The sequence below is a fragment of the Taudactylus pleione genome, unplaced genomic scaffold, assembly GCF_031769625.1.
Source record: "Taudactylus pleione unplaced genomic scaffold, aTauple2 ptg000278l, whole genome shotgun sequence".
NCBI classification, from domain to species: Eukaryota; Metazoa; Chordata; class Amphibia; order Anura; family Myobatrachidae; genus Taudactylus; species Taudactylus pleione.
The window spans coordinates 551,578-579,272 of NW_028284680.1; the positions used below are offsets into that span (position 1 = coordinate 551,578).

The following is a 27,695-nucleotide window of genomic DNA, read 5'->3' on the forward strand; positions in this document are numbered from 1 at the left end:
TGGATATACATACAGCAGCAGATAGGGGAGTAAAGTAATGTCCAAGCAGTAAGGAGTGTCCTGGATATGCATACAGCAGCAGATAGGGGAGTAATGTCCAAGCAGCGAGTGCAGTAAGGAGTGTCCTGGATATGCATACAGCAGCAAATAGGGGAGTAATGTCCAAGCAGTGAGTGCAGTAAGGAGTGTCCTGGATATTCATACAGCAGCAGATAGGGGAGTAATGTCCAAGCAGTGAGTGCAGTAAGGAGTGTCCTGGATATTCATACAGCAGCAGGTAGGGGAGTAATGTCCAAGCAGTGAGTGTAGTAAGGAGTGTCCTGGATATGCATACAGCAGCAGATAGGGGAGTAAAGTAATGTACAAGCAGTAAGGAGTGTCCTGGATATGCATACAGCAGCAGATAGGGGAGTAATGTCCAAGCAGTGAGTGCAGTAAGGAGTGTCCTGGATATGCATACAGCAGCAGATAGGGGAGTAATGTCCAAGCAGCGAGTGCAGTAAGGAGTGTCCTGGATATGCATATAGCAGCAGATAGGGGAGTAATGTCCAAGCAGCGAGTGCAGTAAGGAGTGTCCTGGATATGCATACAGCAGCAGATAGGGGAGTAATGTCCAAGCAGCGAGTGCAGTAAGGAGTGTCCTGGATATGCATACAGCAGCAGCTAGGGGAGTAATGTCCAAGCAGTGAGTGCAGTAAGGAGTGTCCTGGATATGCATACAGCAGCAGAAAGGGGAGTAAAGTAATGTCCAAGCAGTGAATGCAGTAAGGAGTGTCCTGGATATGCATACAGCAGCAGATAGGGGAGTAAAGTAATGTCCAAGCAGTAAGGAGTGTCCTGGATATGCATACAGCAGCAGATAGGGGAGTAAAGTAATGTCCAAGCAGTAAGGAGTGTCCTGGATATGCATACAGCAGCAGATAGGGGAGTAAAGTAATGTCCAAGCAGTGAGTGCAGTAAGGAGTGTCCTGGATATACATACAGCAGCAGATAGGGGAGTAAAGTAATATCCAAGCAGTAAGGAGTGTCCTGGATATACATACAGCAGCAGATAGGGGAGTAAAGTAATGTCCAAGCAGTAAGGAGTGTCCTGGATATGCATACAGCAGCAGATAGGGGAGTAATGTCCAAGCAGTGAGTGCAGTAAGGAGTGTCCTGGATATGCATACAGCAGCAGATAGGGGAGTAATGTCCAAGCAGTGAGTGCAGTAAGGAGTGTCCTGGATATGCATACAGCAGCAGATAGGGGAGTAATGTCCAAGCAGTGAGTGCAGTAAGGAGTGTCCTGGATATGCATACAGCAGCAGATAGGGGAGTAAAGTAATGTCCAAGCAGTGAGTGCAGTAAGGAGTGTCCTGGATATGCATACAGCAGCAGATAGGGGAGTAATGTCCAAGCAGTGAGTGCAGTAAGGAGTGTCCTGGATATGCATACAGCAGCAGATAGGGGAGTAATGTCCAAGCAGTGAGTGCAGGAAGGAGTGTCCTGGATATGCATACAGCAGCAGATAGGGGAGTAATGTCCAAGCAGTGAGTGCAGTAAGGAGTGTCCTGGATATGCATACAGCAGCAGATAGGGGAGTAATGTCCAAGCAGTGAGTGCAGGAAGGAGTGTCCTGGATATACATACAGCAGCAGATAGGGGAGTAAAGTAATGTCCAAGCAGTGAGTGCAGTAAGGAGTGTCCTGGATATGCATACAGCAGCAGATAGGGGAGTAATGTCCAAGCAGTGAGTGCAGTAAGGAGTGTCCTGGATATGCATACAGCAGCAGATAGGGGAGTAATGTCCAAGCAGCGAGTGCAGTAAGGAGTGTCCTGGATATGCATACAGCAGCAGATAGGGGAGTAATGTCCAAGCAGTGAGTGCAGTAAGGAGTGTCCTGGATATGCATACAGCAGCAGATAGGGGAGTAATGTAATGTCCAAGCAGTGAGTGCAGTAAGGAGTGTCCTGGATATGCATACAGCAGCAGATAGGGGAGTAATGTCCAAGCAGTGAGTGCAGTAAGGAGTGTCCTGGATATGCATACAGCAGCAGATAGGGGAGTAATGTCCAAGCAGTGAGTGCAGTAAGGAGTGTCCTGGATATGCATACAGCAGCAGATAGGGGAGTAAAGTAATGTCCAAGCAGTAAGGAGTGTCCTGGATATGCATACAGCAGCAGATAGGGGAGTAAAGTAATGTCCAAGCAGTGAGTGCAGTAAGGAGTGTCCTGGATATACATACAGCAGCAGATAGGGGAGAAAAGTAATGTCCAAGCAGTAAGGAGTGTCCTGGATATGCATACAGCAGCAGATAGGGGAGTAATGTCCAAGCAGTGAGTGCAGTAAGGAGTGTCCTGGATATGCATACAGCAGCAGATAGGGGAGTAATGTAATGTCCAAGCAGTGAGTGCAGTAAGGAGTGTCCTGGATATGCATACAGCAGCAGATAGGGGAGTAATGTCCAAGCAGTGAGTGCAGTAAGGAGTGTCCTGGATATGCATACAGCAGCAGATAGGGGAGTAATGTCCAAGCAGTGAGTGCAGTAAGGAGTGTCCTGGATATGCATACAGCAGCAGATAGGGGAGTAAAGTAATGTCCAAGCAGTAAGGAGTGTCCTGGATATGCATACAGCAGCAGATAGGGGAGTAAAGTAATGTCCAAGCAGTGAGTGCAGTAAGGAGTGTCCTGGATATACATACAGCAGCAGATAGGGGAGAAAAGTAATGTCCAAGCAGTAAGGAGTGTCCTGGATATACATACAGCAGCAGATAGGGGAGTAAAGTAATGTCCAAGCAGTAAGGAGTGTCCTGGATATGCATACAGCAGCAGATAGGGGAGTAATGTCCAAGCAGTGAGTGCAGTAAGGAGTGTCCTGGATATGCATACAGCAGCAGATAGGGGAGCAATGTCCAAGCAGTGAGTGCAGTAAGGAGTGTCCTGGATATGCATACAGCAGCAGATAGGGGAGTAATGTCCAAGCAGTGAGTGCAGTAAGGAGTGTCCTGGATATGCATACAGCAGCAGATAGGGGAGTAAAGTAATGTCCAAGCAGTGAGTGCAGTAAGGAGTGTCCTGGATATACATACAGCAGCAGATAGGGGAGTAAAGTAATGTCCAAGCAGTGAGTGCAGTAAGGAGTGTCCTGGATATACATACAGCAGCAGATAGGGGAGTAAAGTAATGTCCAAGCAGTAAGGAGTGTCCTGGATATGCATACAGCAGCAGATGGTGAATTCGGTAACTCACAGAAGTATGTTGCTAGATGTCCGTCAGAAAGTGTTCTGGTATTGAGGATGTTTTCCCTCAGTTTTCCTCCAACCTAACTCCGGCATAACTCCGTCTTAGTTATCAAATTGTAATTACACTTATAATCTAACACTTTGAATCTAAAACTGACTATAGCAGCCTACGTCTATGCAGCCTTACTGATCACTAATAGATAAAGTTACAAACATGTGTCTGTGTGCTCACTGATTGGGAACCCACCCCCTGTGCTCAACACACACTAATTGGGATGCAATAAAAAGTTGGGCATACATGGGCAGATAAAATGTCTGTGAGACCGACATATTACCTGGCAGCCGCAGATGTCCTCGGCATACACTGTGAGATTTCTCTCACAGTGTATTAGCCCACATCTGTGCTCCGCCCCCGGGGGAGGAGACATTTCCCTGTTCCTTCCCCTGACATCTGCGCTCCACCCCCGGGTGAGGAGACATTTCCCTGTTCCTTCCCCTGACATCTGCGCTCCGCCCCCGGGGGAGGAGACATTTCCCTGTTCCTTCCCCTGACATCTGTGCTATGACCCCGGGGGAGGAGACATTTCCCTGTTCCTTCCCCTGACATCTGCGCTCCGCCCCCGGGGGAGGAGACATTTCCCTGTTCCTTCCCCTGACATCTGCGCTCCGCCCCCGGGGGAGGAGACATTTCCCTGTTCCTTCCCCTGACATCTGCGCTCCGCCCCCGGGGGAGGAGACATTTCCCTGTTCCTTCCCCTGACATCTGCGCTCCGCCCCCGGGGGAGGAGACATTTCCCTGTTCCTTCCCCTGACATCTGCGCTCCACCCCCGGGGGAGGAGACATTTCCCTGTTCCTTCCCCTGACATCTGCGCTCCGCCCCCGGGGAAGGAGACATTTCCCTGTTCCTTCCCCTGACATCTGCGCTCCGCCCCCGGGGGAGGAGACATTTCCCTGTTCCTTCCCCTGACATCTGCGCTCCGCCCCCGGGGAAGGAGACATTTCCCTGTTCCTTCCCCTGACATCTGCGCTCCGCCCCCGGGGGAGGAGACATTTCCCTGTTCCTTCCCCTGACATCTGCGCTCCGCCCCCGGGGAAGGAGACATTTCCCTGTTCCTTCCCCTGACATCTGCGCTCCACCCCCGGGGGAGGAGACATTTCCCTGTTCCTTCCCCTGACATCTGCGCTCCACCCCCGGGGGAGGAGACATTTCCCTGTTCCTTCCCCTGACATCTGCGCTCCACCCCCGGGGGAGGAGACATTTCCCTGTTCCTTCCCCTGACATCTGCGCTCCGCCCCCGGGGAAGGAGACATTTCCCTGTTCCTTCCCCTGACATCTGCGCTCCGCCCCCGGGGGAGGAGACATTTCCCTGTTCCTTCCCCTGACATCTGCGCTCCGCCCCCGGGGGAGGAGACATTTCCCTGTTCCTTCCCCTGACATCTGCGCTCCACCCCCGGGGAAGGAGACATTTCCCTGTTCCTTCCCCTGACATCTGCGCTCCGCCCCCGGGGGAGGAGACATTTCCCTGTTCCTTCCCCTGACATCTGCGCTCCGCCCCCGGGGGAGGAGACATTTCCCTGTTCCTTCCCCTGACATCTGCGCTCCGCCCCCGGGGAAGGAGACATTTCCCTGTTCCTTCCCCTGACATCTGCGCTCCACCCCCGGGGGAGGAGACATTTCCCTGTTCCTTCCCCTGACATCTGCGCTCCGCCCCCGGGGGAGGAGACATTTCCCTGTTCCTTCCCCTGACATCTGCGCTCCGCCCCCGGGGGAGGAGACATTTCCCTGTTCCTTCCCCTGACATCTGCGCTCCACCCCCGGGGAAGGAGACATTTCCCTGTTCCTTCCCCTGACATCTGCGCTCCGCCCCCGGGGGAGGAGACATTTCCCTGTTCCTTCCCCTGACATCTGCGCTCCGCCCCCGGGGGAGGAGACATTTCCCTGTTCCTTCCCCTGACATCTGCGCTCCGCCCCCGGGGGAGGAGACATTTCCCTGTTCCTTCCCCTGACATCTGCGCTCCGCCCCCGGGGGAGGAGACATTTCCCTGTTCCTTCCCCTGACATCTGCGCTCCGCCCCCGGGGAAGGAGACATTTCCCTGTTCCTTCCCCTGACATCTGCGCTCCGCCCCCGGGGGAGGAGACATTTCCCTGTTCCTTCCCCTGACATCTGCGCTCCGCCCCCGGGGAGGAGACATTTCCCTGTTCCTTCCCCTGACATCTGCGCTCCGCCCCCGGGGGAGGAGACATTTCCCTGTTCCTTCCCCTGACATCTGCGCTCCACCCCCGGGGGAGGAGACATTTCCCTGTTCCTTCCCCTGACATCTGCGCTCCGCCCCCGGGGGAGGAGACATTTCCCTGTTCCTTCCCCTGACATCTGCGCTCCGCCCCCGGGGGAGGAGACATTTCCCTGTTCCTTCCCCTGACATCTGCGCTCCGCCCCCGGGGGAGGAGACATTTCCCTGTTCCTTCCCCTGACATCTGCGCTCCGCCCCCGGGGGAGGAGACATTTCCCTGTTCCTTCCCCTGACATCTGCGCTCCGCCCCCGGGGGAGGAGACATTTCCCTGTTCCTTCCCCTGACATCTGCGCTCCGCCCCCGGGGGAGGAGACATTTCCCTGTTCCTTCCCCTGACATCTGCGCTCCGCCCCCGGGGGAGGAGACATTTCCCTGTTCCTTCCCCTGACATCTGCGCTCCGCCCCCGGGGGAGGAGACATTTCCCTGTTCCTTCCCCTGACATCTGCGCTCCGCCCCCGGGGGAGGAGACATTTCCCTGTTCCTTCCCCTGACATCTGCGCTCCGCCCCCGGGGGAGGAGACATTTCCCTGTTCCTTCCCCTGACATCTGCGCTCCGCCCCCGGGGGAGGAGACATTTCCCTGTTCCTTCCCCTGACATCTGCGCTCCACCCCCGGGGGAGGAGACATTTCCCTGTTCCTTCCCCTGACATCTGCGCTCCGCCCCCGGGGGAGGAGACATTTCCCTGTTCCTTCCCCTGACATCTGCGCTCCACCCCCGGGGGAGGAGACATTTCCCTGTTCCTTCCCCTGACATCTGCGCTCCGCCCCCGGGGGAGGAGACATTTCCCTGTTCCTTCCCCTGACATCTGCGCTCCGCCCCCGGGGGAGGAGACATTTCCCTGTTCCTTCCCCTGACATCTGCGCTCCACCCCCGGGGGAGGAGACATTTCCCTGTTCCTTCCCCTGACATCTGCGCTCCGCCCCCGGGGGAGGAGACATTTCCCTGTTCCTTCCCCTGACATCTGCGCTCCACCCCCGGGGAAGGAGACATTTCCCTGTTCCTTCCCCTGACATCTGCGCTCCGCCCCCGGGGGAGGAGACATTTCCCTGTTCCTTCCCCTGACATCTGCGCTCCGCCCCCGGGGGAGGAGACATTTCCCTGTTCCTTCCCCTGACATCTGCGCTCCGCCCCCGGGGGAGGAGACATTTCCCTGTTCCTTCCCCTGACATCTGCGCTCCGCCCCCGGGGGAGGAGACATTTCCCTGTTCCTTCCCCTGACATCTGCGCTCCGCCCCCGGGGGAGGAGACATTTCCCTGTTCCTTCCCCTGACATCTGCGCTCCGCCCCCGGGGGAGGAGACATTTCCCTGTTCCTTCCCCTGACATCTGCGCTCCGCCCCCGGGGGAGGAGACATTTCCCTGTTCCTTCCCCTGACATCTGCGCTCCGCCCCCGGGGGAGGAGACATTTCCCTGTTCCTTCCCCTGACATCTGCGCTCCGCCCCCGGGGGAGGAGACATTTCCCTGTTCCTTCCCCTGACATCTGCGCTCCGCCCCCGGGGGAGGAGACATTTCCCTGTTCCTTCCCCTGACATCTGCGCTCCGCCCCCGGGGGAGGAGACATTTCCCTGTTCCTTCCCCTGACATCTGCGCTCCGCCCCCGGGGGAGGAGACATTTCCCTGTTCCTTCCCCTGACATCTGCGCTCCGCCCCCGGGGGAGGAGACATTTCCCTGTTCCTTCCCCTGACATCTGCGCTCCGCCCCCGGGGGAGGAGACATTTCCCTGTTCCTTCCCCTGACATCTGCGCTCCGCCCCCGGGGGAGGAGACATTTCCCTGTTCCTTCCCCTGACATCTGCGCTCCGCCCCCGGGGGAGGAGACATTTCCCTGTTCCTTCCCCTGACATCTGCGCTCCGCCCCCGGGGGAGGAGACATTTCCCTGTTCCTTCCCCTGACATCTGCGCTCCGCCCCCGGGGGAGGAGACATTTCCCTGTTCCTTCCCCTGACATCTGCGCTCCACCCCCGGGGGAGGAGACATTTCCCTGTTCCTTCCCCTGACATCTGCGCTCCGCCCCCGGGGGAGGAGACATTTCCCTGTTCCTTCCCCTGACATCTGCGCTCCGCCCCCGGGGGAGGAGACATTTCCCTGTTCCTTCCCCTGACATCTGCGCTCCGCCCCCGGGGGAGGAGACATTTCCCTGTTCCTTCCCCTGACATCTGCGCTCCGCCCCCGGGGGAGGAGACATTTCCCTGTTCCTTCCCCTGACATCTGCGCTCCGCCCCCGGGGACGGAGACATTTCCCTGTTCCTTCCCCTGACATCTGCGCTCCGCCCCCGGGGAAGGAGACATTTCCCTGTTCCTTCCCCTGACATCTGCGCTCCGCCCCCGGGGGAGGAGACATTTCCCTGTTCCTTCCCCTGACATCTGCGCTCCGCCCCCGGGGGAGGAGACATTTCCCTGTTCCTTCCCCTGACATCTGCGCTCCACCCCCGGGGGAGGAGACATTTCCCTGTTCCTTCCCCTGACATCTGCGCTCCGCCCCCGGGGGAGGAGACATTTCCCTGTTCCTTCCCCTGACATCTGCGCTCCGCCCCCGGGGGAGGAGACATTTCCCTGTTCCTTCCCCTGACATCTGCGCTCCGCCCCCGGGGGAGGAGACATTTCCCTGTTCCTTCCCCTGACATCTGCGCTCCGCCCCCGGGGGAGGAGACATTTCCCTGTTCCTTCCCCTGACATCTGCGCTCCGCCCCCGGGGGAGGAGACATTTCCCTGTTCCTTCCCCTGACATCTGCGCTCCACCCCCGGGGGAGGAGACATTTCCCTGTTCCTTCCCCTGACATCTGCGCTCCGCCCCCGGGGGAGGAGACATTTCCCTGTTCCTTCCCCTGACATCTGCGCTCCACCCCCGGGGGAGGAGACATTTCCCTGTTCCTTCCCCTGACATCTGCGCTCCGCCCCCGGGGGAGGAGACATTTCCCTGTTCCTTCCCCTGACATCTGCGCTCCGCCCCCGGGGGAGGAGACATTTCCCTGTTCCTTCCCCTGACATCTGCGCTCCACCCCCGGGGGAGGAGACATTTCCCTGTTCCTTCCCCTGACATCTGCGCTCCGCCCCCGGGGGAGGAGACATTTCCCTGTTCCTTCCCCTGACATCTGCGCTCCACCCCCGGGGAAGGAGACATTTCCCTGTTCCTTCCCCTGACATCTGCGCTCCGCCCCCGGGGGAGGAGACATTTCCCTGTTCCTTCCCCTGACATCTGCGCTCCGCCCCCGGGGGAGGAGACATTTCCCTGTTCCTTCCCCTGACATCTGCGCTCCGCCCCCGGGGGAGGAGACATTTCCCTGTTCCTTCCCCTGACATCTGCGCTCCGCCCCCGGGGGAGGAGACATTTCCCTGTTCCTTCCCCTGACATCTGCGCTCCGCCCCCGGGGAAGGAGACATTTCCCTGTTCCTTCCCCTGACATCTGCGCTCCGCCCCCGGGGGAGGAGACATTTCCCTGTTCCTTCCCCTGACATCTGCGCTCCGCCCCCGGGGGAGGAGACATTTCCCTGTTCCTTCCCCTGACATCTGCGCTCCGCCCCCGGGGGAGGAGACATTTCCCTGTTCCTTCCCCTGACATCTGCGCTCCACCCCCGGGGGAGGAGACATTTCCCTGTTCCTTCCCCTGACATCTGCGCTCCGCCCCCGGGGGAGGAGACATTTCCCTGTTCCTTCCCCTGACATCTGCGCTCCGCCCCCGGGGGAGGAGACATTTCCCTGTTCCTTCCCCTGACATCTGCGCTCCGCCCCCGGGGGAGGAGACATTTCCCTGTTCCTTCCCCTGACATCTGCGCTCCGCCCCCGGGGGAGGAGACATTTCCCTGTTCCTTCCCCTGACATCTGCGCTCCGCCCCCGGGGGAGGAGACATTTCCCTGTTCCTTCCCCTGACATCTGCGCTCCGCCCCCGGGGGAGGAGACATTTCCCTGTTCCTTCCCCTGACATCTGCGCTCCACCCCCGGGGGAGGAGACATTTCCCTGTTCCTTCCCCTGACATCTGCGCTCCGCCCCCGGGGGAGGAGACATTTCCCTGTTCCTTCCCCTGACATCTGCGCTCCGCCCCCGGGGGAGGAGACATTTCCCTGTTCCTTCCCCTGACATCTGCGCTCCGCCCCCGGGGGAGGAGACATTTCCCTGTTCCTTCCCCTGACATCTGCGCTCCGCCCCCGGGGGAGGAGACATTTCCCTGTTCCTTCCCCTGACATCTGCGCTCCGCCCCCGGGGGAGGAGACATTTCCCTGTTCCTTCCCCTGACATCTGCGCTCCGCCCCCGGGGGAGGAGACATTTCCCTGTTCCTTCCCCTGACATCTGCGCTCCACCCCCGGGGGAGGAGACATTTCCCTGTTCCTTCCCCTGACATCTGCGCTCCGCCCCCGGGGGAGGAGACATTTCCCTGTTCCTTCCCCTGACATCTGCGCTCCGCCCCCGGGGGAGGAGACATTTCCCTGTTCCTTCCCCTGACATCTGCGCTCCGCCCCCGGGGGAGGAGACATTTCCCTGTTCCTTCCCCTGACATCTGCGCTCCGCCCCCGGGGGAGGAGACATTTCCCTGTTCCTTCCCCTGACATCTGCGCTCCGCCCCCGGGGGAGGAGACATTTCCCTGTTCCTTCCCCTGACATCTGCGCTCCGCCCCCGGGGGAGGAGACATTTCCCTGTTCCTTCCCCTGACATCTGCGCTCCACCCCCGGGGGAGGAGACATTTCCCTGTTCCTTCCCCTGACATCTGCGCTCCGCCCCCGGGGGAGGAGACATTTCCCTGTTCCTTCCCCTGACATCTGCGCTCCGCCCCCGGGGGAGGAGACATTTCCCTGTTCCTTCCCCTGACATCTGCGCTCCGCCCCCGGGGGAGGAGACATTTCCCTGTTCCTTCCCCTGACATCTGCGCTCCGCCCCCGGGGGAGGAGACATTTCCCTGTTCCTTCCCCTGACATCTGCGCTCCGCCCCCGGGGGAGGAGACATTTCCCTGTTCCTTCCCCTGACATCTGCGCTCCGCCCCCGGGGGAGGAGACATTTCCCTGTTCCTTCCCCTGACATCTGCGCTCCACCCCCGGGGGAGGAGACATTTCCCTGTTCCTTCCCCTGACATCTGCGCTCCGCCCCCGGGGGAGGAGACATTTCCCTGTTCCTTCCCCTGACATCTGCGCTCCGCCCCCGGGGGAGGAGACATTTCCCTGTTCCTTCCCCTGACATCTGCGCTCCGCCCCCGGGGGAGGAGACATTTCCCTGTTCCTTCCCCTGACATCTGCGCTCCGCCCCCGGGGGAGGAGACATTTCCCTGTTCCTTCCCCTGACATCTGCGCTCCACCCCCGGGGGAGGAGACATTTCCCTGTTCCTTCCCCTGACATCTGCGCTCCGCCCCCGGGGGAGGAGACATTTCCCTGTTCCTTCCCCTGACATCTGCGCTCCGCCCCCGGGGGAGCAGACATTTCCCTGTTCCTTCCCCTGACATCTGCGCTCCGCCCCCGGGGGAGGAGACATTTCCCTGTTCCTTCCCCTGACATCTGCGCTCCGCCCCCGGGGGAGGAGACATTTCCCTGTTCCTTCCCCTGACATCTGCGCTCCACCCCCGGGGGAGGAGACATTTCCCTGTTCCTTCCCCTGACATCTGCGCTCCGCCCCCGGGGGAGGAGACATTTCCCTGTTCCTTCCCCTGACATCTGCGCTCCGCCCCCGGGGGAGGAGACATTTCCCTGTTCCTTCCCCTGACATCTGCGCTCCGCCCCCGGGGGAGGAGACATTTCCCTGTTCCTTCCCCTGACATCTGCGCTCCACCCCCGGGGGAGGAGACATTTCCCTGTTCCTTCCCCTGACATCTGTGCTCCACCCCCGGGGGAGGAGACATTTCCCTGTTCCTTCCCCTGACATCTGTGCTCCACCCCCGGGGGAGGAGACATTTCCCTGTTCCTTCCCCTGACATCTGCGCTCCGCCCCCGGGGGAGGAGACATTTCCCTGTTCCTTCCCCTGACATCTGCGCTCCGCCCCCGGGGGAGGAGACATTTCCCTGTTCCTTCCCCTGACATCTGCGCTCCACCCCCGGGGGAGGAGACATTTCCCTGTTCCTTCCCCTGACATCTGCGCTCCGCCCCCGGGGAAGGAACAGGGAAATGTCTGTCTGTCGGCCGCGGCTGACAGCTTACCGGTAAATATCGCATTGGACGGGCATGCTGGACAATCCGGCATGCCTGACCGAGCAATATTTAACCCTCGGTTGCCCCCCCACATGCTACAATTATCGGGGCGATCCGCGGATATCGAGCGGATCGCCCCGATAATTGTAGCGTGTATGGCCAGCTTAAGATAAACAATTTGTGAGAAGGGGGCGACCATCACAGATACACAATAAATTCCTAACTTCTTTTATAGAAATTTCTCCTAATATAAAAGTAGTGACAAAGTTGTTCTCTGTAATCTATATAACAGCATCTGATGGGACCTAAAATAATTGTGTATGTTACTTCCATCTCATTAGGAACTAACCCAAAGCAACAAGGTGCACCCCAATAGGGCAATAAGATTTACCACTCTAATATTACAATATGACTTACCAACCCCAATGGAGCAATATGACTTACCAACCCCAATGGTGCAATATGACTTACCAACCCCAATGGTGCAATATGACTTACCAACCCCAATGGTGCAATATGACTTACCAACCCCAATGGTGCAATATGACTTACCAACCCCAATGGTGCAATATGACTTACCAACCCCAATGGTGCAATATGACTTACCAACCCCAATGGTGCAATATGACTTACCAACCCCAATGGTGCAATATGACTTACCAACCCCAATGGTGCAATATGACTTACCAACCCCAATGGTGCAATATGACTTACCAACCCCAATGGTGCAATATGACTTACCAACCCCAATGGTGCAATATGACTTACCAACCCCAATGGTGCAATATGACTTACCAACCCCAATGGTGCAATATGACTTACCAACCCCAATGGTGCAATATGACTTACCAACCCCAATGGTGCAATATGACTTACCAACCCCAATGGTGCAATATGACTTACCAACCCCAATGGTGCAATATGACTTACCAACCCCAATGGTGCAATATGACTTACCAACCCCAATGGTGCAATATGACTTACCAACCCCAATGGTGCAATATGACTTACCAACCCCAATGGAGCAATATGACTTACCAACCCCAATGGTGCAATATGACTTACCAACCCCAATGGTGCAATATGACTTACCAACCCCAATGGTGCAATATGACTTACCAACCCCAATGGTGCAATATGACTTACCAACCCCAATGGAGCAATATGACTTACCAACCCCAATGGTGCAATATGACTTACCAACCCCAATGGTGCAATATGACTTACCAACCCCAATGGAGCAATATGACTTACCAACCCCAATGGTGCAATATGACTTACCAACCCCAATGGTGCAATATGACTTACCAACCCCAATGGAGCAATATGACTTACCACCTCATTGGTGCAATATGACTTACCAACCTCAATGGTGCAATATGACTTACCAACCCCAATGGTGCAATATGACTTACCAACCCCAATGGTGCAATATGACTTACCAACCCCAATGGTGCAATATGACTTACCAACCCCAATGGTGCAATATGACTTACCAACCCCAATGGTGCAATATGACTTACCAACCCCAATGGAGCAATATGACTTACCAACCCCAATGGTGCAATATGACTTACCAACCCCAATGGTGCAATATGACTTACCAACCCCAATGGTGCAATATGACTTACCAACCCCAATGGTGCAATATGACTTACCAACCCCAATGGTGCAATATGACTTACCAACCCCAATGGAGCAATATGACTTACCAACCTCAATGGTGCAATATGACTTACCAACCCCAATGGTGCAATATGACTTACCAACCCCAATGGAGCAATATGACTTACCAACCCCAATGGTGCAATATGACTTACCAACCCCAATGGTGCAATATGACTTACCACTTCAATGGTGCAATATGACTTACCACTTCAATGGTGCAATATGACTTACCAACCCCAATGGAGCAATATGACTTACCAACCCCAATGGTGCAATATGACTTACCAACCCCAATGGTGCAATATGACTTACCAACCCCAATGGAGCAATATGACTTACCAACCCCAATGGTGCAATATGACTTACCAACCCCAATGGTGCAATATGACTTACCAACCCCAATGGAGCAATATGACTTACCACCTCATTGGTGCAATATGACTTACCAACCTCAATGGTGCAATATGACTTACCAACCCCAATGGTGCAATATGACTTACCAACCCCAATGGTGCAATATGACTTACCAACCCCAATGGTGCAATATGACTTACCAACCCCAATGGTGCAATATGACTTACCAACCCCAATGGTGCAATATGACTTACCAACCCCAATGGAGCAATATGACTTACCAACCCCAATGGTGCAATATGACTTACCAACCCCAATGGTGCAATATGACTTACCAACCCCAATGGTGCAATATGACTTACCAACCCCAATGGTGCAATATGACTTACCAACCCCAATGGTGCAATATGACTTACCAACCCCAATGGAGCAATATGACTTACCAACCTCAATGGTGCAATATGACTTACCAACCCCAATGGTGCAATATGACTTACCAACCCCAATGGAGCAATATGACTTACCAACCCCAATGGTGCAATATGACTTACCAACCCCAATGGTGCAATATGACTTACCACTTCAATGGTGCAATATGACTTACCACTTCAATGGTGCAATATGACTTACCAACCCCAATGGAGCAATATGACTTACCAACCCCAATGGTGCAATATGACTTACCAACCCCAATGGTGCAATATGACTTACCAACCCCAATGGAGCAATATGACTTACCAACCCCAATGGTGCAATATGACTTACCAACCCCAATGGTGCAATATGACTTACCACTTCAATGGTGCAATATGACTTACCACTTCAATGGTGCAATATGACTTACCAACCCCAATGGTGCAATATGACTTACCACCTCATTGGTGTAATATGACTTACCAACCCCAATGGTGCAATATGACTTACCACCTCATTGGTGCAATATGACTTACCAACCCCAATGGTGCAATATGACTTACCACTTCAATGGTGCAATATGACTTACCACTTCAATGGTGCAATATGACTTACCAACCCCAATGGTGCAATATGACTTACCACCTCAATGGTGCAATATGACTTACCAACCCCAATGGTGCAATATGACTTACCACCTCATTGGTGCAATATGACTTACCAACCCCAATGGTGCAATATGACTTACCACTTCAATGGTGCAATATGACTTACCACCTCAATGGTGCAATATGACTTACCACCTCATTGGTGCAATATGACTTACCACCTCATTGGTGCAATATGACTTACCAACCCCAATGGTGCAATATGACTTACCACTTCAATGGTGCAATATGACTTACCACTTCAATGGTGCAATATGACTTACCAACCCCAATGGTGCAATATGACTTACCACTTCAATGGTGCAATATGACTTACCACTTCAATGGTGCAATATGACTTACCACCTCAATGGTGCAATATGACTTACCACTTCAATGGTGCAATATGACTTAGCACCTCATTGGTGCAATATGACTTACCAACCCAAATGGTGCAATATGACTTACCAACCCCAATGGTGCAATATGACTAAGAATCCCATTGGTGCAATATGACTTACCACCTCAATGGAGCAATATGACTTACCACCTCATTGGTGCAATATGACTTACCACTTCAATCGTGCAATATGACTTACCAACCCCAATGGTGCAATATGACTTACCAACCCCAATGGTGCAATATGACTTACCACTTCAATGGTACAATATGACTTACCACTTCAATGGTACAATATGACTTACCACTTCAATGGTGCAATATGACTTACCAACCCCAATGGTGCAATATGACTTACCACTTCAATGGTGCAATATGACTTACCAACCCCAATGGTGCAATATGACTTACCACTTCAATAGTGTAATATGACTTACCAACCCCAATGGTGCAATATGACTTACCACGTCAATGGTGCAATACGATTTGCCAGAAGGTGAATAAGCTTTAATTATGCTCAATCTGATATTGGAACATTTTGTTTTGAAACCCGTTTGCTGATTTTTTTTTAACATGTTGAAATAAAAAGTAACTTTCTGTCACATTCTGCTGTCAAATAGACATGATGGATAAAGGCCTATACGTCTGACGGGTGAAGCTCTCACTGTTATCATGCGCGTACTATGACATGAAGCATTATTTCACCTCGTGCACACTGTGATAAATCCACATTGCTGCGCTGGGGCGCACCTTGTGATTTAGGATTGCTGTATGTATGTATTGCTTGCTTACTTTGTGCTGCTGTGAATTATTATTATTATTATCCTTTATTTATATGGCGCCACAAGTGTTCCGCAGCGCCTTACATAGTACATAGAACTAACAAGTGTACAAGAAACAAGTAACTTACAGTACATTACAGTGCAGGACAAGGACATAATTTATATACATTGCTGCAATAGCGATTATAGCACTCACAGTAAGCAGCCGGGAGTTGGCAGTTACGTGTTAGGTGCCCTAATGGGGAGTAGAGAGTAGGAGAAAATGTAAGGAGAAGCACATGAGGGATGAGGGCTCTGCTCGTGAGAGCTTACATTCTAAGGGGAGGGGCGGGCAGACAGACAGGCGTGACACAGAAGGGGAAGATAGGGAGGAGAGAGCATGAGGTGGGTTAGGATGAGTGCTGGAAGGCCTTAATGAAGTAGTGGGTCTTGAGAGCCCGTTTGAAGATTTGTAGAGAGGTGGAGAGTCTGATAGGGAGAGGGAGAGAGTTCCAAAGGTAGGGAGCTGCACGGGCAAAATCTCGGATGCGGGAGTGGGAGGAAGTAATCAGTTGGCAAGAGAGGCGGCATGTGTTAGATGAGCGAAGTTCACCTAAAGAGGATGTGTATAGGGAGAAAAGGAGAGGTCCAAGAACAGAACCTTGGGGAACTCCTACTGTTAGTGGAAGTGGGGGGGAAGAGGAGTCATGAGAGGACACAAAGAAAGAACGATCAAGGAGGTAGGAGGAAAGCCAGGAGAGGGCAGTGCCACGTAAACCAGTGTCAAATGCAGCAGAGAGATCAAGGAGAATGAGCAGAGAGTAGTGGCCCTCGGATTTGGCAGCAAGGAGGTCATTGCTGACTTTTGTGATGGCAGTTTCAGTGGAGTGGAGAGAACGGAAGCCAGATTGAAATGAGTCAAGGAGGGAGTGGGAGGAAAGGAAGGTGGTAAGGCGGTTGTAGACAATACGCTCAAGTAGTTTGGAAGCAAAAGGGAGAAGAGAGAGATGGGTCAGTAGTTGGAGAGTATGTTAGGATCAAGGGTAGGTTTTTTAAGAATGGGGGAGACAAGAGCATGTTTGAATGCAGAGGGGACAGTGCCAGATTATAGGGAGAGATTAAGTAGGTGAGCAAGATGGGAACAGGCAGAAGGAGACAGGTAACAGAGGAGACGGGAAGGGATAGGGTCAAGAGGGGAGGTGGAAGGAGGGGAGGGCCTGATTAGGGCCATGACTTCCTCTCCCGAAACAGGGGAGAAAGATGTCAGGGTTGGTGAGGCAGAATTGGAGGGGTGGTTAGGGAAAGGAGGGGGAGGAGTGCTGAGGGTCTGATGCGATATGATGTCCTTACGTATGGAGTCAATTTTAGATGTAAAGTAGGTGGCAAAGTCAAGGGCGGAGAGTGAGGAGGGGAGGCGAGGAGGGGAATGGCAGAGGAGGGAGTTGAAAGTGGCAAAGAGACGCCGGGGGTTTGAGGACTGGGAGGAGATGAGGTTCTTGAAATATGTTTGTTTGGAGAGGGACAGGGCAGCACTGTAGGATGAGAGAATAAATTTGAAATGGAGGAAGTCAGCCTTAGAGCTTGATTTTCTCCACTGACGCTCTGCAATTCTTGAACACTTTTGCAGGTACCTGGTGCATTTGGAATGCCAGGGTTGTGGTGTGGACCTGCGAGGGTGAGTAGTTGTTGGTGAAGCAACAGAGTCAAGAGCAGAAGTAAGGGAGGCATTGTATAGGGAAGTAGCTTGTTCAGGAAAGGAGAGAGAAAGGATAGGGGAGAGAAGAGAGTCTAGCAGGGAGGAAAAAGCAACAGTGTCAATAGCCTCAATATTACGCTTAGTAATGGTAGCCTTAGGAGGTTAAGGAGGGGAAGGAGAGAGGGATAGGTTAAAAGAGAGAAGGTTATGATCAGAGAGGGGGAATGGGGAATTGGAGTAATCAGAAATATCACAATGGTGAGTAAAGACCAAATCAAGTGAGTGCCCACTCACATGGGAGGGTGATGAGGTCCATTGGGCGAGCCCAAATGAAAAGAAGAGGTGAGGGTAAGGAGTTTAGCTGCAGAGGGTCCTGTGGGAATGTCAATAGGAATATTAAAATCACCTAGGATAATGGAGGGAAGATCTGAGGAGAGAAAGTGAGGAAGCCAGGAAGCAAAGTTGTCAAGGAATTTGGAGGGCGAGCCAGGGGGACGGTAAATGACAGCTACTCTGAGGTTTACTGGTTGGAAGAGGCGTATAGCATGAACCTCAAATGTTGGGAATGTAAGGGATGGTTCAGAGGGTATTAGCTGGTAGGAATAATTGGTGGATAGAAAGACCCCAACACCACCACCATGGTGACCCCCAGGCCGGGGGGTCGCCATGGTGGTGGTGAGGCCCCCAGTGGATAGAGCAGCAGGAGAAGTGGTGTCAGAGGGTGAGATCCAGGTTTCAGTAATGGCTAGGAGTTTCAGGGAGTTGGAGATGAAAAGGTCATGAGCGGGGACCAGTTTATTACAGACTGACCTGGCATTCCAGAGGGCACAGGATAGAGAGACAGTGTTTGTGGGGGAGATGTGAATAAGATTATCTGGGTTGCTGTAATGTGGAGGTAACATAAATTTGGGGGACCGATATGAATAGAGGTTAGTGATGGTGCGGGCACCTGAGCTAGAAAGGGAACCTGTAGGAGGTCGGCAGGGAGGGAGATGTGGATGGCAGTGGGGTGAAGTGACAGGGAGAGGAGTGTAGGAGGAGGGTTTGGTGGTGGGGTAGTAGATCAGAGGGGGAGTTAGAACAGGAAGAAAGTGGAGTAGTGGGAGAGGAGGGAAGAGTAGGCAGACAGAGGAGGGGGGAGAAGGGGAGGAGGAGGTGGATGAGATAAGGGGGAAAGGATAAAGGTGGAAGCAGGGGGCAGAACAGAGAATAAGGTAGAGACTGATTGAAGGAGAGAGTTAAAGAAAACTTTGTCATGGTGTTTTAGAATTAAACAAGAGGAATTAGCACAGACTGCATCTACCTTTACCAAACAATACTGCGGCACTACCAAAACTATCTCGCACTCACCAGGATCACACTTGCCAGACATGGTGCTTAGACCTTCCACTCCACAGTAATGCCCCGGGGTACAGGGCAAACAGCTGTCCAGACTGTGCGTGCTGGGGTCAGGGTTGTAGTAGCCACGAGGACACGGAAACTGAGCGGAATGTTTTGTTCCTGAAATGGAGCCACAGTCACAGGGTGTAGAAATGTTACACTTAGCAAACATGTGACCCCATCATTATGTCACACTCCAGAGTATGGAAATGAGTTACCTGAGGTCACATGGAGGATGAGGGGTTCTAAGTCCAGGAACACATTGTTACCAACATACACTTTATTATTCTTGTATTCTGTATAATAAGAGCACGTACAGTATACTGTCTACACCCACTGCAATTTCAGGCCTCATGTTGCATAATGTGAGCTCCTTAAACTTCCCCATGTCCGATATTTGTACATAATAATAAATACATACACAAGATGACTGCAAATGTGCGCGGATATCTTCTTACCACACTAATAGGCCACGGTCACGCCAAAAGAGATCTGTTTAAAGTTGTTTTTTTAAGCTTTGAGCACCATACGCCCAAAAAAGCGCCTCCACCAAAGTGCAACTGTGGAGTAGGTGCGCCGGTGTGCATAGTCTGACAGACTGTGGAGTAGGTGCACCAATACTCATAGTCATACGGACTGTGGAGTAGGTGCGTCGGTGCTCATAGTCTTACTGACTGTGGAGTAGGTGCGCCGATGCTTATAGCCTTACTGACTGTGGAGTAGGTGCACGGGTGCTCATAGTATTACTGACTGTGGAGTAGGTGCACCGGTGCTCATAGTCTTACTGACTGTGGTGTAGGTGCACCGGTGCTCATAGTCTTACTGACTGTGGAGTAGGTGCACCGGTGCTCATAGTCTTACTGACTGTGGTGTAGGTGCGCCGGTGCTCATAGTCTTACTGACTGTGGTGTAGGTGCACCGGTGCTCATAGTCTTACTGACTGTGGAGTAGGTGCACCGGTGCTCATAGTCTTACTGACTGTGGAGTAGGTGCGCCGATGCTTATAGCCTTACTGACTGTGGAGTAGGTGCGCGGGTGCTCATAGTATTACTGACTGTGGAGTAGGTGCACCGGTGCTCATAGTCTTACTGACTGTGGTGTAGGTGCACCGGTGCTCATAGTCTTACTGACTGTGGAGTAGGTGCACCGGTGCTCATAGTCTTACTGACTGTGGTGTAGGTGCACCGGTGCTCATAGTCTTACTGACTGTGGAGTAGGTGCGCGGGTGCTCATAGTATTACTGACTGTGGAGTAGGTGCACCGGTGCTCATAGTCTTACTGACTGTGGTGTAGGTGTGCCGGTGCTCATAGTCTTACTGACTTTGGAGTAGGTGCGCCGGTGCTCATAGTCTTACTGACTGTGGTGTAGGTGCGCCGGTGCTCATAGTCTTACTGACTGTGGAGTAGGTGCACCGGTGCTCATAGTCTTACTGACTGTGGAGTAGGTGCACCGGTGCTCATAGTCTTACTGACTGTGGTGTAGGTGCGCCGGTGCTCATAGTCTTACTGACTGTGGAGTAGGTGCACCGGTGCTCATAGTCTTACTGACTGTGGAGTAGGTGCACCGGTGCTCATAGTCTTACTGACTGTGGTGTAGGTGCACCGGTGCTCATAGTCTTACTGACTGTGGAGTAGGTGCACCGGTGCTCATAGTCTTACTGACTGTGGTGTAGGTGTGCCGGTGCTCATAGTCTTACTGACTGTGGAGTAGGTGCACCGGTGCTCATAGTCTTACTGACTGTGGAGTAGGTGCGCGGGTGCTCATAGTATTACTGACTGTGGAGTAGGTGCACCGGTGCTCATAGTCTTACTGACTGTGGTGTAGGTGTGCCGGTGCTCATAGTCTTACTGACTTTGGAGTAGGTGCGCCGGTGCTCATAGTCTTACTGACTGTGGTGTAGGTGCGCCGGTGCTCATAGTCTTACTGACTGTGGAGTAGGTGCGCCGGTGCTCATAGTCTTACTGACTGTGGAGTAGGTGCACCGGTGCTCATAGTCTTACTGACTGTGGTGTAGGTGCGCCGGTGCTCATAGTCTTACTGACTGTGGAGTAGGTGCACCGGTGCTCATAGTCTTACTGACTGTGGAGTAGGTGCGCGGGTGCTCATAGTATTACTGACTGTGGAGTAGGTGCACCGGTGCTCATAGTCTTACTGACTGTGGAGTAGGTGCACCGGTGCTCATAGCATTACTGACTGTGGTGTAGGTGCACCGGTGCTCATAGTCTTACTGACTGTGGTGTAGGTGCACCGGTGCTCATAGTCTTACTGACTGTGGAGTAGGTGCACCGGTGCTCATAGTCTTACTGACTGTGGTGTAGGTGTGCCGGTGCTCATAGTCTTACTGACTGTGGAGTAGGTGCATCGGTGCTCATAGTCTTACTGACTGTGGAGTAGGTGCGCAGGTGCTCATAGTATTACTGACTGTGGAGTAGGTGCACCGGTGCTCATAGTCTTACTGACTGTGGTGTAGGTGTGCCAGTGCTCATAGTCTTACTGACTTTGGAGTAGGTGCACCGGTGCTCATAGTCTTACTGACTGTGGTGTAGGTGCGCCGGTGCTCATAGTCTTACTGACTGTGGAGTAGGTGCACCGGTGCTCATAGTATTACTGACTGTGGAGTAGTTGCGCCGGTGCTCATAGTCTTACTGACTGTGGAGTAGGTGCGCGGGTGCTCATAGTGTTACTGACTGTGGAGTAGTTGCGCCGGTGCTTATAGCCTTACTGACTGTGGAGTAGATGCGCCGGTGCTCATAGCCTTACTGACTGTGGAGTAGATGCGCCGGTGCGCATAATCTTACTGACTGTGGAGTAGGTGCGCATAGTCTTACAGACTGTGAAGTAGGTGCACCGGTGCTTATAGCCTTACTGACTGTGGAGTAGGTGTGCCGGTGCTCATAGTCTTACGGACTGTGGAGTAGGTGCACCGGTGCGCATAGTCATACAGACTGTGGAGTAGGTGCACCGGTACTCATAGTCTTACGGACTGTGGAGTAGGTGCGCCGGTGCGCATGGTCATACAGACTGTGGAGTAGGTGCACCGGTACTCATAGTCTTACGGACTGTGGAGTAGGTGCACCGGTACTCAGTCTTACGGACTGTGGAGTAGGTGCGCCGGTGCTCATAGTCTTACTGACTGTGGAGTAGGTGCGCCGGTGCTCATAGTATTACTGACTGTGGAGTAGTTGCGCCGGTGCTTATAGCCTTACTGACTGTGGAGTAGATGCGTCGGTGCTCATAGCCTTACTGACTGTGGAGTAGGTGCGCCAGTGCTCATAGTCTTACTGACTGTGGAGTAGGTGCACCGGTGCTCATTAGTATTACTGACTGTGGAGTAGTTGCGTCGGTGCTTATAGCCTTACTGACTGTGGAGTAGATGCGTCGGTGCTTATAGCCTTACTGACTGTGGAGTAGTTGCGCCGGTGCTTATAGCCTTACTGACTGTGGAGTAGGTGCGCCGGTGCTCATAGTGACTGTGGAGTAGGTGCGCCGGTGCTCATAGTGACTGTGGAGTAGGTGCGCCGGTGCTCATAGTATTACTGACTGTGGAGTAGGTGCACCGGTACTCAGTCTTACGGACTGTGGAGTAGGTGCGCCGGTGCTCATGGTATTACTGACTGTGGAGTAGGTGCGCCAGTGCTCATAGTCTTACTGACTGTGGTGTAGGTGCACCGGTACTCAGTCTTATGGACTGTGGAGTAGATGCGCCGATGTTCATAGTATTACTGACTGTGGAGTAGTTGCGTCGGTGCTTATAGCCTTACTGACTGTGGCTGAGAGATGACGCATGGGGGGAGGTGATGGTGTGCTGAGAGATGACGCAAGGGGACATTGTGTGGCTGAGAGATGCAGGGGAAAGGAAGTTACACAGGGGGGCGAGTCTGGTTGAACCGTTGTTGTATGATGATGGCCTTCTTAATATTCCTACACAAACAGGCATTTTCCGGACGATAAACAAACAATTGATAGACGGCGCTAGTGTCTCACAGCAGATAGACAATGAAAAAATTGTATCTTTATTTAAATATTTAATGTAAATATTAGTATGAACATATAATAGATGAATTATCCCTAAATGGAATTCCTAGAAAGGTATAATCCTAAAAGGCATGTATTATACACAATAACGATGAAAAATATGAATAAAACAACTGGTGGGAAGTGATTTCCAATCCTCTATATACAGGGTGCCAAGGCCCCTTTCCAGATCTGGTAAAAGGCTGTACACAATAGATAATCTGTTTGCAATGGTATAAATAATGTTCCCAGTAATGTGACACTGTGTTTCAAACTGATAGTAATGGCAACACTTGTATAAACCACAGTATATGTAGGCTAAACGTCAAATAGAAGAAGCGCTGGTTATCAGGCTGTACTGGAGCAACAGTTGTATGAGAGCTCAGCAGTACTCACGATCCTCTTATAATCCAAGCCACTGCGACAATGATGAAAATGCAGCCTCCGTGGCTGCCAGCAATATATCCAGAGATGGAACGGAGTGAATGTCCTGACAGGGTCTCCTTCTCTATGGACTGCTCCGGCGGTTAGCTGTATGCGGCATCAGTGACTGTGGTGGCTCGCTCAGGAGATGGATGAGGCACTACTAGTCCCGTAGCTCAATGGAACTACCTCCCTCACGTGCGTCCCGGCAGCCGCTGTGTGTGAACCAGCGATAGGACTGCTGGGAGGAGGAAGGAGCAGCAAACAAAAGTCTGGTACTGCGGCAACCACTGGGGGATTTTCCGGACGATGTGACCTACATGAATAGTGAATACTGACTGAAGACGCTGTCTTCCCAGGGAGGATGTATTTCTTCAGAGGTTCCACATTGAGAGAGAAACTACCGTATAGGTAAGGTGCATATAGAATGGAAAGGAATGTACCGAGAGTGACGAGAAATGGGTGGCGTGTCATTTTGACAAGCCTCAATTTCAGTGGCCACGCTCCTTCGGTATGTGACCACACCCATTTTTTAGCTGCGTGCCTTTTTACTGTGTGTGTGTGTGTGTGTGGGGGGAGCGCCGTTCTTAAACTTTCCCTGGGCTCCACTGAGTAAGACTATGGGCCGTATTCAATTAGAGGCAAAGTTTTCGCCTGTCCGACTGTTCGCTTCATTCGCCTGTTTCAGAGGCAAATTTATTCCGTGCTCGTCCCCGCTTTTCGCCTAATTCAATTGCAAAACAGGCGAACACGGAAATAGGCGAATACGGAACAGGTGAAAAGTACTGAAAGAATTGGGGAAATCAGTCTGCACCCCAGAAAAAGATGCTCTAACATAGGGAATCACTATAGATGTGTACTAATAGCCCTAATAACATAGGGAATCACTATAGATGTGTACTAATAGCCCTAATAACATAGGGAATCACTATAGATGTGTACTAATAGGCCTAATAACATAGGGAATCAATATAGATGTGTACTAATAGCCCTAATAACATAGGGAATCGCTATAGATGTGTACTAATAGCCCTAATAACATAGGGAATCGCTATAGATGTGTACTAATAGGCCTAATAACATAGGGAATCAATATAGATGTGTACTAATAGCCCCGTGAAAAATCCACCTGATGCATGCACCTGCAATCCCAAAAACACCTGACCCATACTTGTGGACCCCCAAGAAGTCTTTTTCGCTACTTTTAATGTTTATCCCCCCACTTTTTAAATTTACACCCCAAAAATGACGTGTCTTTTTTGGGGTGTTCTTAGGTTTTAGTTTCTGTTTTTTTTTGCGTATTTGTCCTTTGGGGGGCTGTCCCAAGGGGTCTGAGTTGTTTCCCCACGTTTGCACCCCAAAATAAAGATTTTGCATTTCTTTTCACCAGCTATTGATTGGAGAATCATTTTTTGAGAATTGTTTCCACTTAGGCGAAATTGTCCTGGAATTGAATTTTTTTTAGGCAAATTTTTCACAAAAAAACAGGCGAATATGGCTTTTCACCTCTAATTGAATTCCCCTTTATGAGCACCGATGCCCTTACTTCACAGCCAATGATACTAAGAGCACCGGCGAACCAGCTCCACAGCCATTAAGACTATGAGCACTGGTGCACCTACTCCACAGTCAGCAAGGCTATAAGCACCGGCGCACCTACTCCACAGTCAGTAAGGCTATAAGCACCGGCGCAACTACTCCATAGTCAGTAAGGCTATAAGCACCGGCGCAACTACTCCACAGCCATTAAGACTATGAGCACCGGCGCAACTACTCCACAGTCAGTAAGGCTATAAGCACCGGCGCACCTACTCCACAGTCAGTAAGGCTATAAGCACCGGCGCACCTACTCCACAGTCAGTAAGGCTATAAGCACCGGTGCACCTACTCCACAGTCAGTAAGGCTATAAGCACCGGTGCACCTACTCCACAGTCAGTAAGACTATGAGCACCGGCGCACCTACTCCACAGTCAGTAAGGCTATAAGCACCGGCGCACCTACTCCACAGTCAGTAAGGCTATAAGCACCGGCGCACCTACTCCACAGTCAGTAATACTATGAGCACTGGCACACCTACTCCACAGTCAGTAATACTATGAGTACCGGCGCACCTACTCCACAGTCAGTAAGGCTATGAGCACCGGCGCACCTACTCCACAGTCAGTAATACTAATGAGCACCGGCGCACCTACTCCACAGTCAGTAAGGCTATGAGCATCGGCGCACCTACTCCACAGTCAGTAAGGCTATAAGCACCGGCGCACCTATTCCATAGTCAGTAAGGCTATAAGCACCGGCGCACCTACTCCACAGTCAGTAAGACTATGAGCACCGGTGTACCTACTCCACAGTCAGTAAGACTGCACCGGCGCACCTACTCCACAGTCAGTAAGGCTATAAGCACAGGCGCACCTACTCCACAGTCAGTAAGGCTATAAGCACCGGCGCAACTACTCCACAGCCATTAAGACTATGAGCACCGGCGCAACTACTCCACAGTCAGTAAGGCTATAAGCACCGGCGCACCTACTCCACAGTCAGTTATACTATGAGCACCGGCACACCTACTCCACAGTCAGTAATACTATGAGCACCGGCGCACCTACTCCACAGTCAGTAAGGCTATGAGCACCGGCGCACCTACTCCACAGTCAGTAATACTAATGAGCACCGGCGCACCTACTCCACAGTCAGTAAGGCTATGAGCATCGGCGCACCTACTCCACAGTCAGTAAGGCTATAAGCACCGGCGCACCTACTCCACAGTCAGTAAGGCTAAAAGCACCGGCGCACCTACTCCACAGTCAGTAAGACTATAAGCACAGGCGCACCTACTCCACAGCCATTAAGACTATGAGCACCGGTGTACCTACTCCACAGTCAGTAAGACTATGAGCAACGGCGCACCTACTCCACAGTCAGTAAGGCTATAAGTACCGGCGCACCTACTCCACAGTCAGTAAGGCTATAAGCACCGGTGCACCTACTCCACAGTCAGTAAGACTATGAGCACCGGCGCACCTACTCCACAGTCAGTAAGGCTATAAGCACCGGCGCAACTACACCACAGTCAGTAAGGCTATAAGCACCAGTGCACCTACTCCACAGTCAGTAATACTATGAGCACCGGCGCACCTCCTCCACAGTCAATAAGGCTATAAGCACTGGCGCACCTACTCCACAGTCAGTAAGGCTATAAGCACCGGCGCAACTACTCCACAGCCATTAAGACTATGAACACCGGCGCAACTACTCCACAGTCAGTAAGGCTATAAGCACCGGCGCACCTACTCCACAGTCAGTAAGGCTAAAAGCACCGGCGCACCTACTCCACAGTCAGTAATACTATGAGCACCGGCACACCTACTCCACAGTCAGTAAGGCTAAAAGCACCGGCGCACCTACTCCACAGTCAGTAATACTATGAGCACCGGCGCACCTACTCCACAGTCAGTAAGACTATGAGCATCGGCGCAACTACTCCACAGTCAGTAAGACTATGAGCATCGGCGCATCTACTCCACAGTCAGTAAGACTATGAGCACCGACGCACCTACTCCAAAGTCAGTAAGGCTATGAGCACCGGCGCAACTACTCCACAGTCAGTAAGGCTATGAGCACCGGCGCACCTACTCCACAGTCAGTAAGACTATGAGCATCGGCGCACCTACACCACAGTCAGTAAGACTATGAGCATCGGCGCAACTACTCCACAGTCCGTAAGGCTATGAGCACCGGCGCACCTACTCCACAGTCAGTAAGACTATGAGCATCGGCGCACCTACTCCATAGTCCGTAAGGCTATGAGCACCGGCGCACCTACTCCACAGTCAGTAAGACTATGAGCATCGGCGCACCTACTCCACAGTCAGTAAGACTATGAGCACCGACGCACCTACTCCACAGTCAGTAATACTATGAGCACCGACGCACCTACTCCACAGTCAGTAAGACTATGAGCATCGGCGCAACTACTCCACAGTCAGTAATACTATGAACATCGGCGCATCTACTCCACAGTCAGTAAGACTATGAGCACCGACGCACCTACTCCACAGTCAGTAAGACTATGAGCATCGGCGCAACTACTCCACAGTCAGTAATACTATGAACATCGGCGCATCTACTCCACAGTCAGTAAGACTATGAGCACCGACGCACCTACTCCACAGTCAGTAAGACTATGAGCACCGACGCAACTACTCCACAGTCAGTAAGACTATGAGCATCGGCGCAACTACTCCACAGTCAATAAGGCTATAAGCACCGGCGCACCTACTCCACAGTCAGTAAGGCTATAAGCA

The 27,695-nt window shown here is 52.6% G+C and overlaps 1 protein-coding gene across 1 annotated transcript in view; it reads right to left on the reverse strand.

The window, feature by feature from the left end:
- LOC148513469 (uncharacterized) overlaps positions 1 to 27,695 on the reverse strand; it is a 466,228-nt gene that overhangs the window by 346,583 nt on the left and 91,950 nt on the right. The window contains exon 30 of the mRNA XM_088481822.1: positions 18,923 to 19,072. Within this exon, the coding sequence (XP_088337948.1) occupies positions 18,923 to 19,072 (150 nt within the window). The remainder of the gene's footprint in view (positions 1 to 18,922; positions 19,073 to 27,695) is intronic.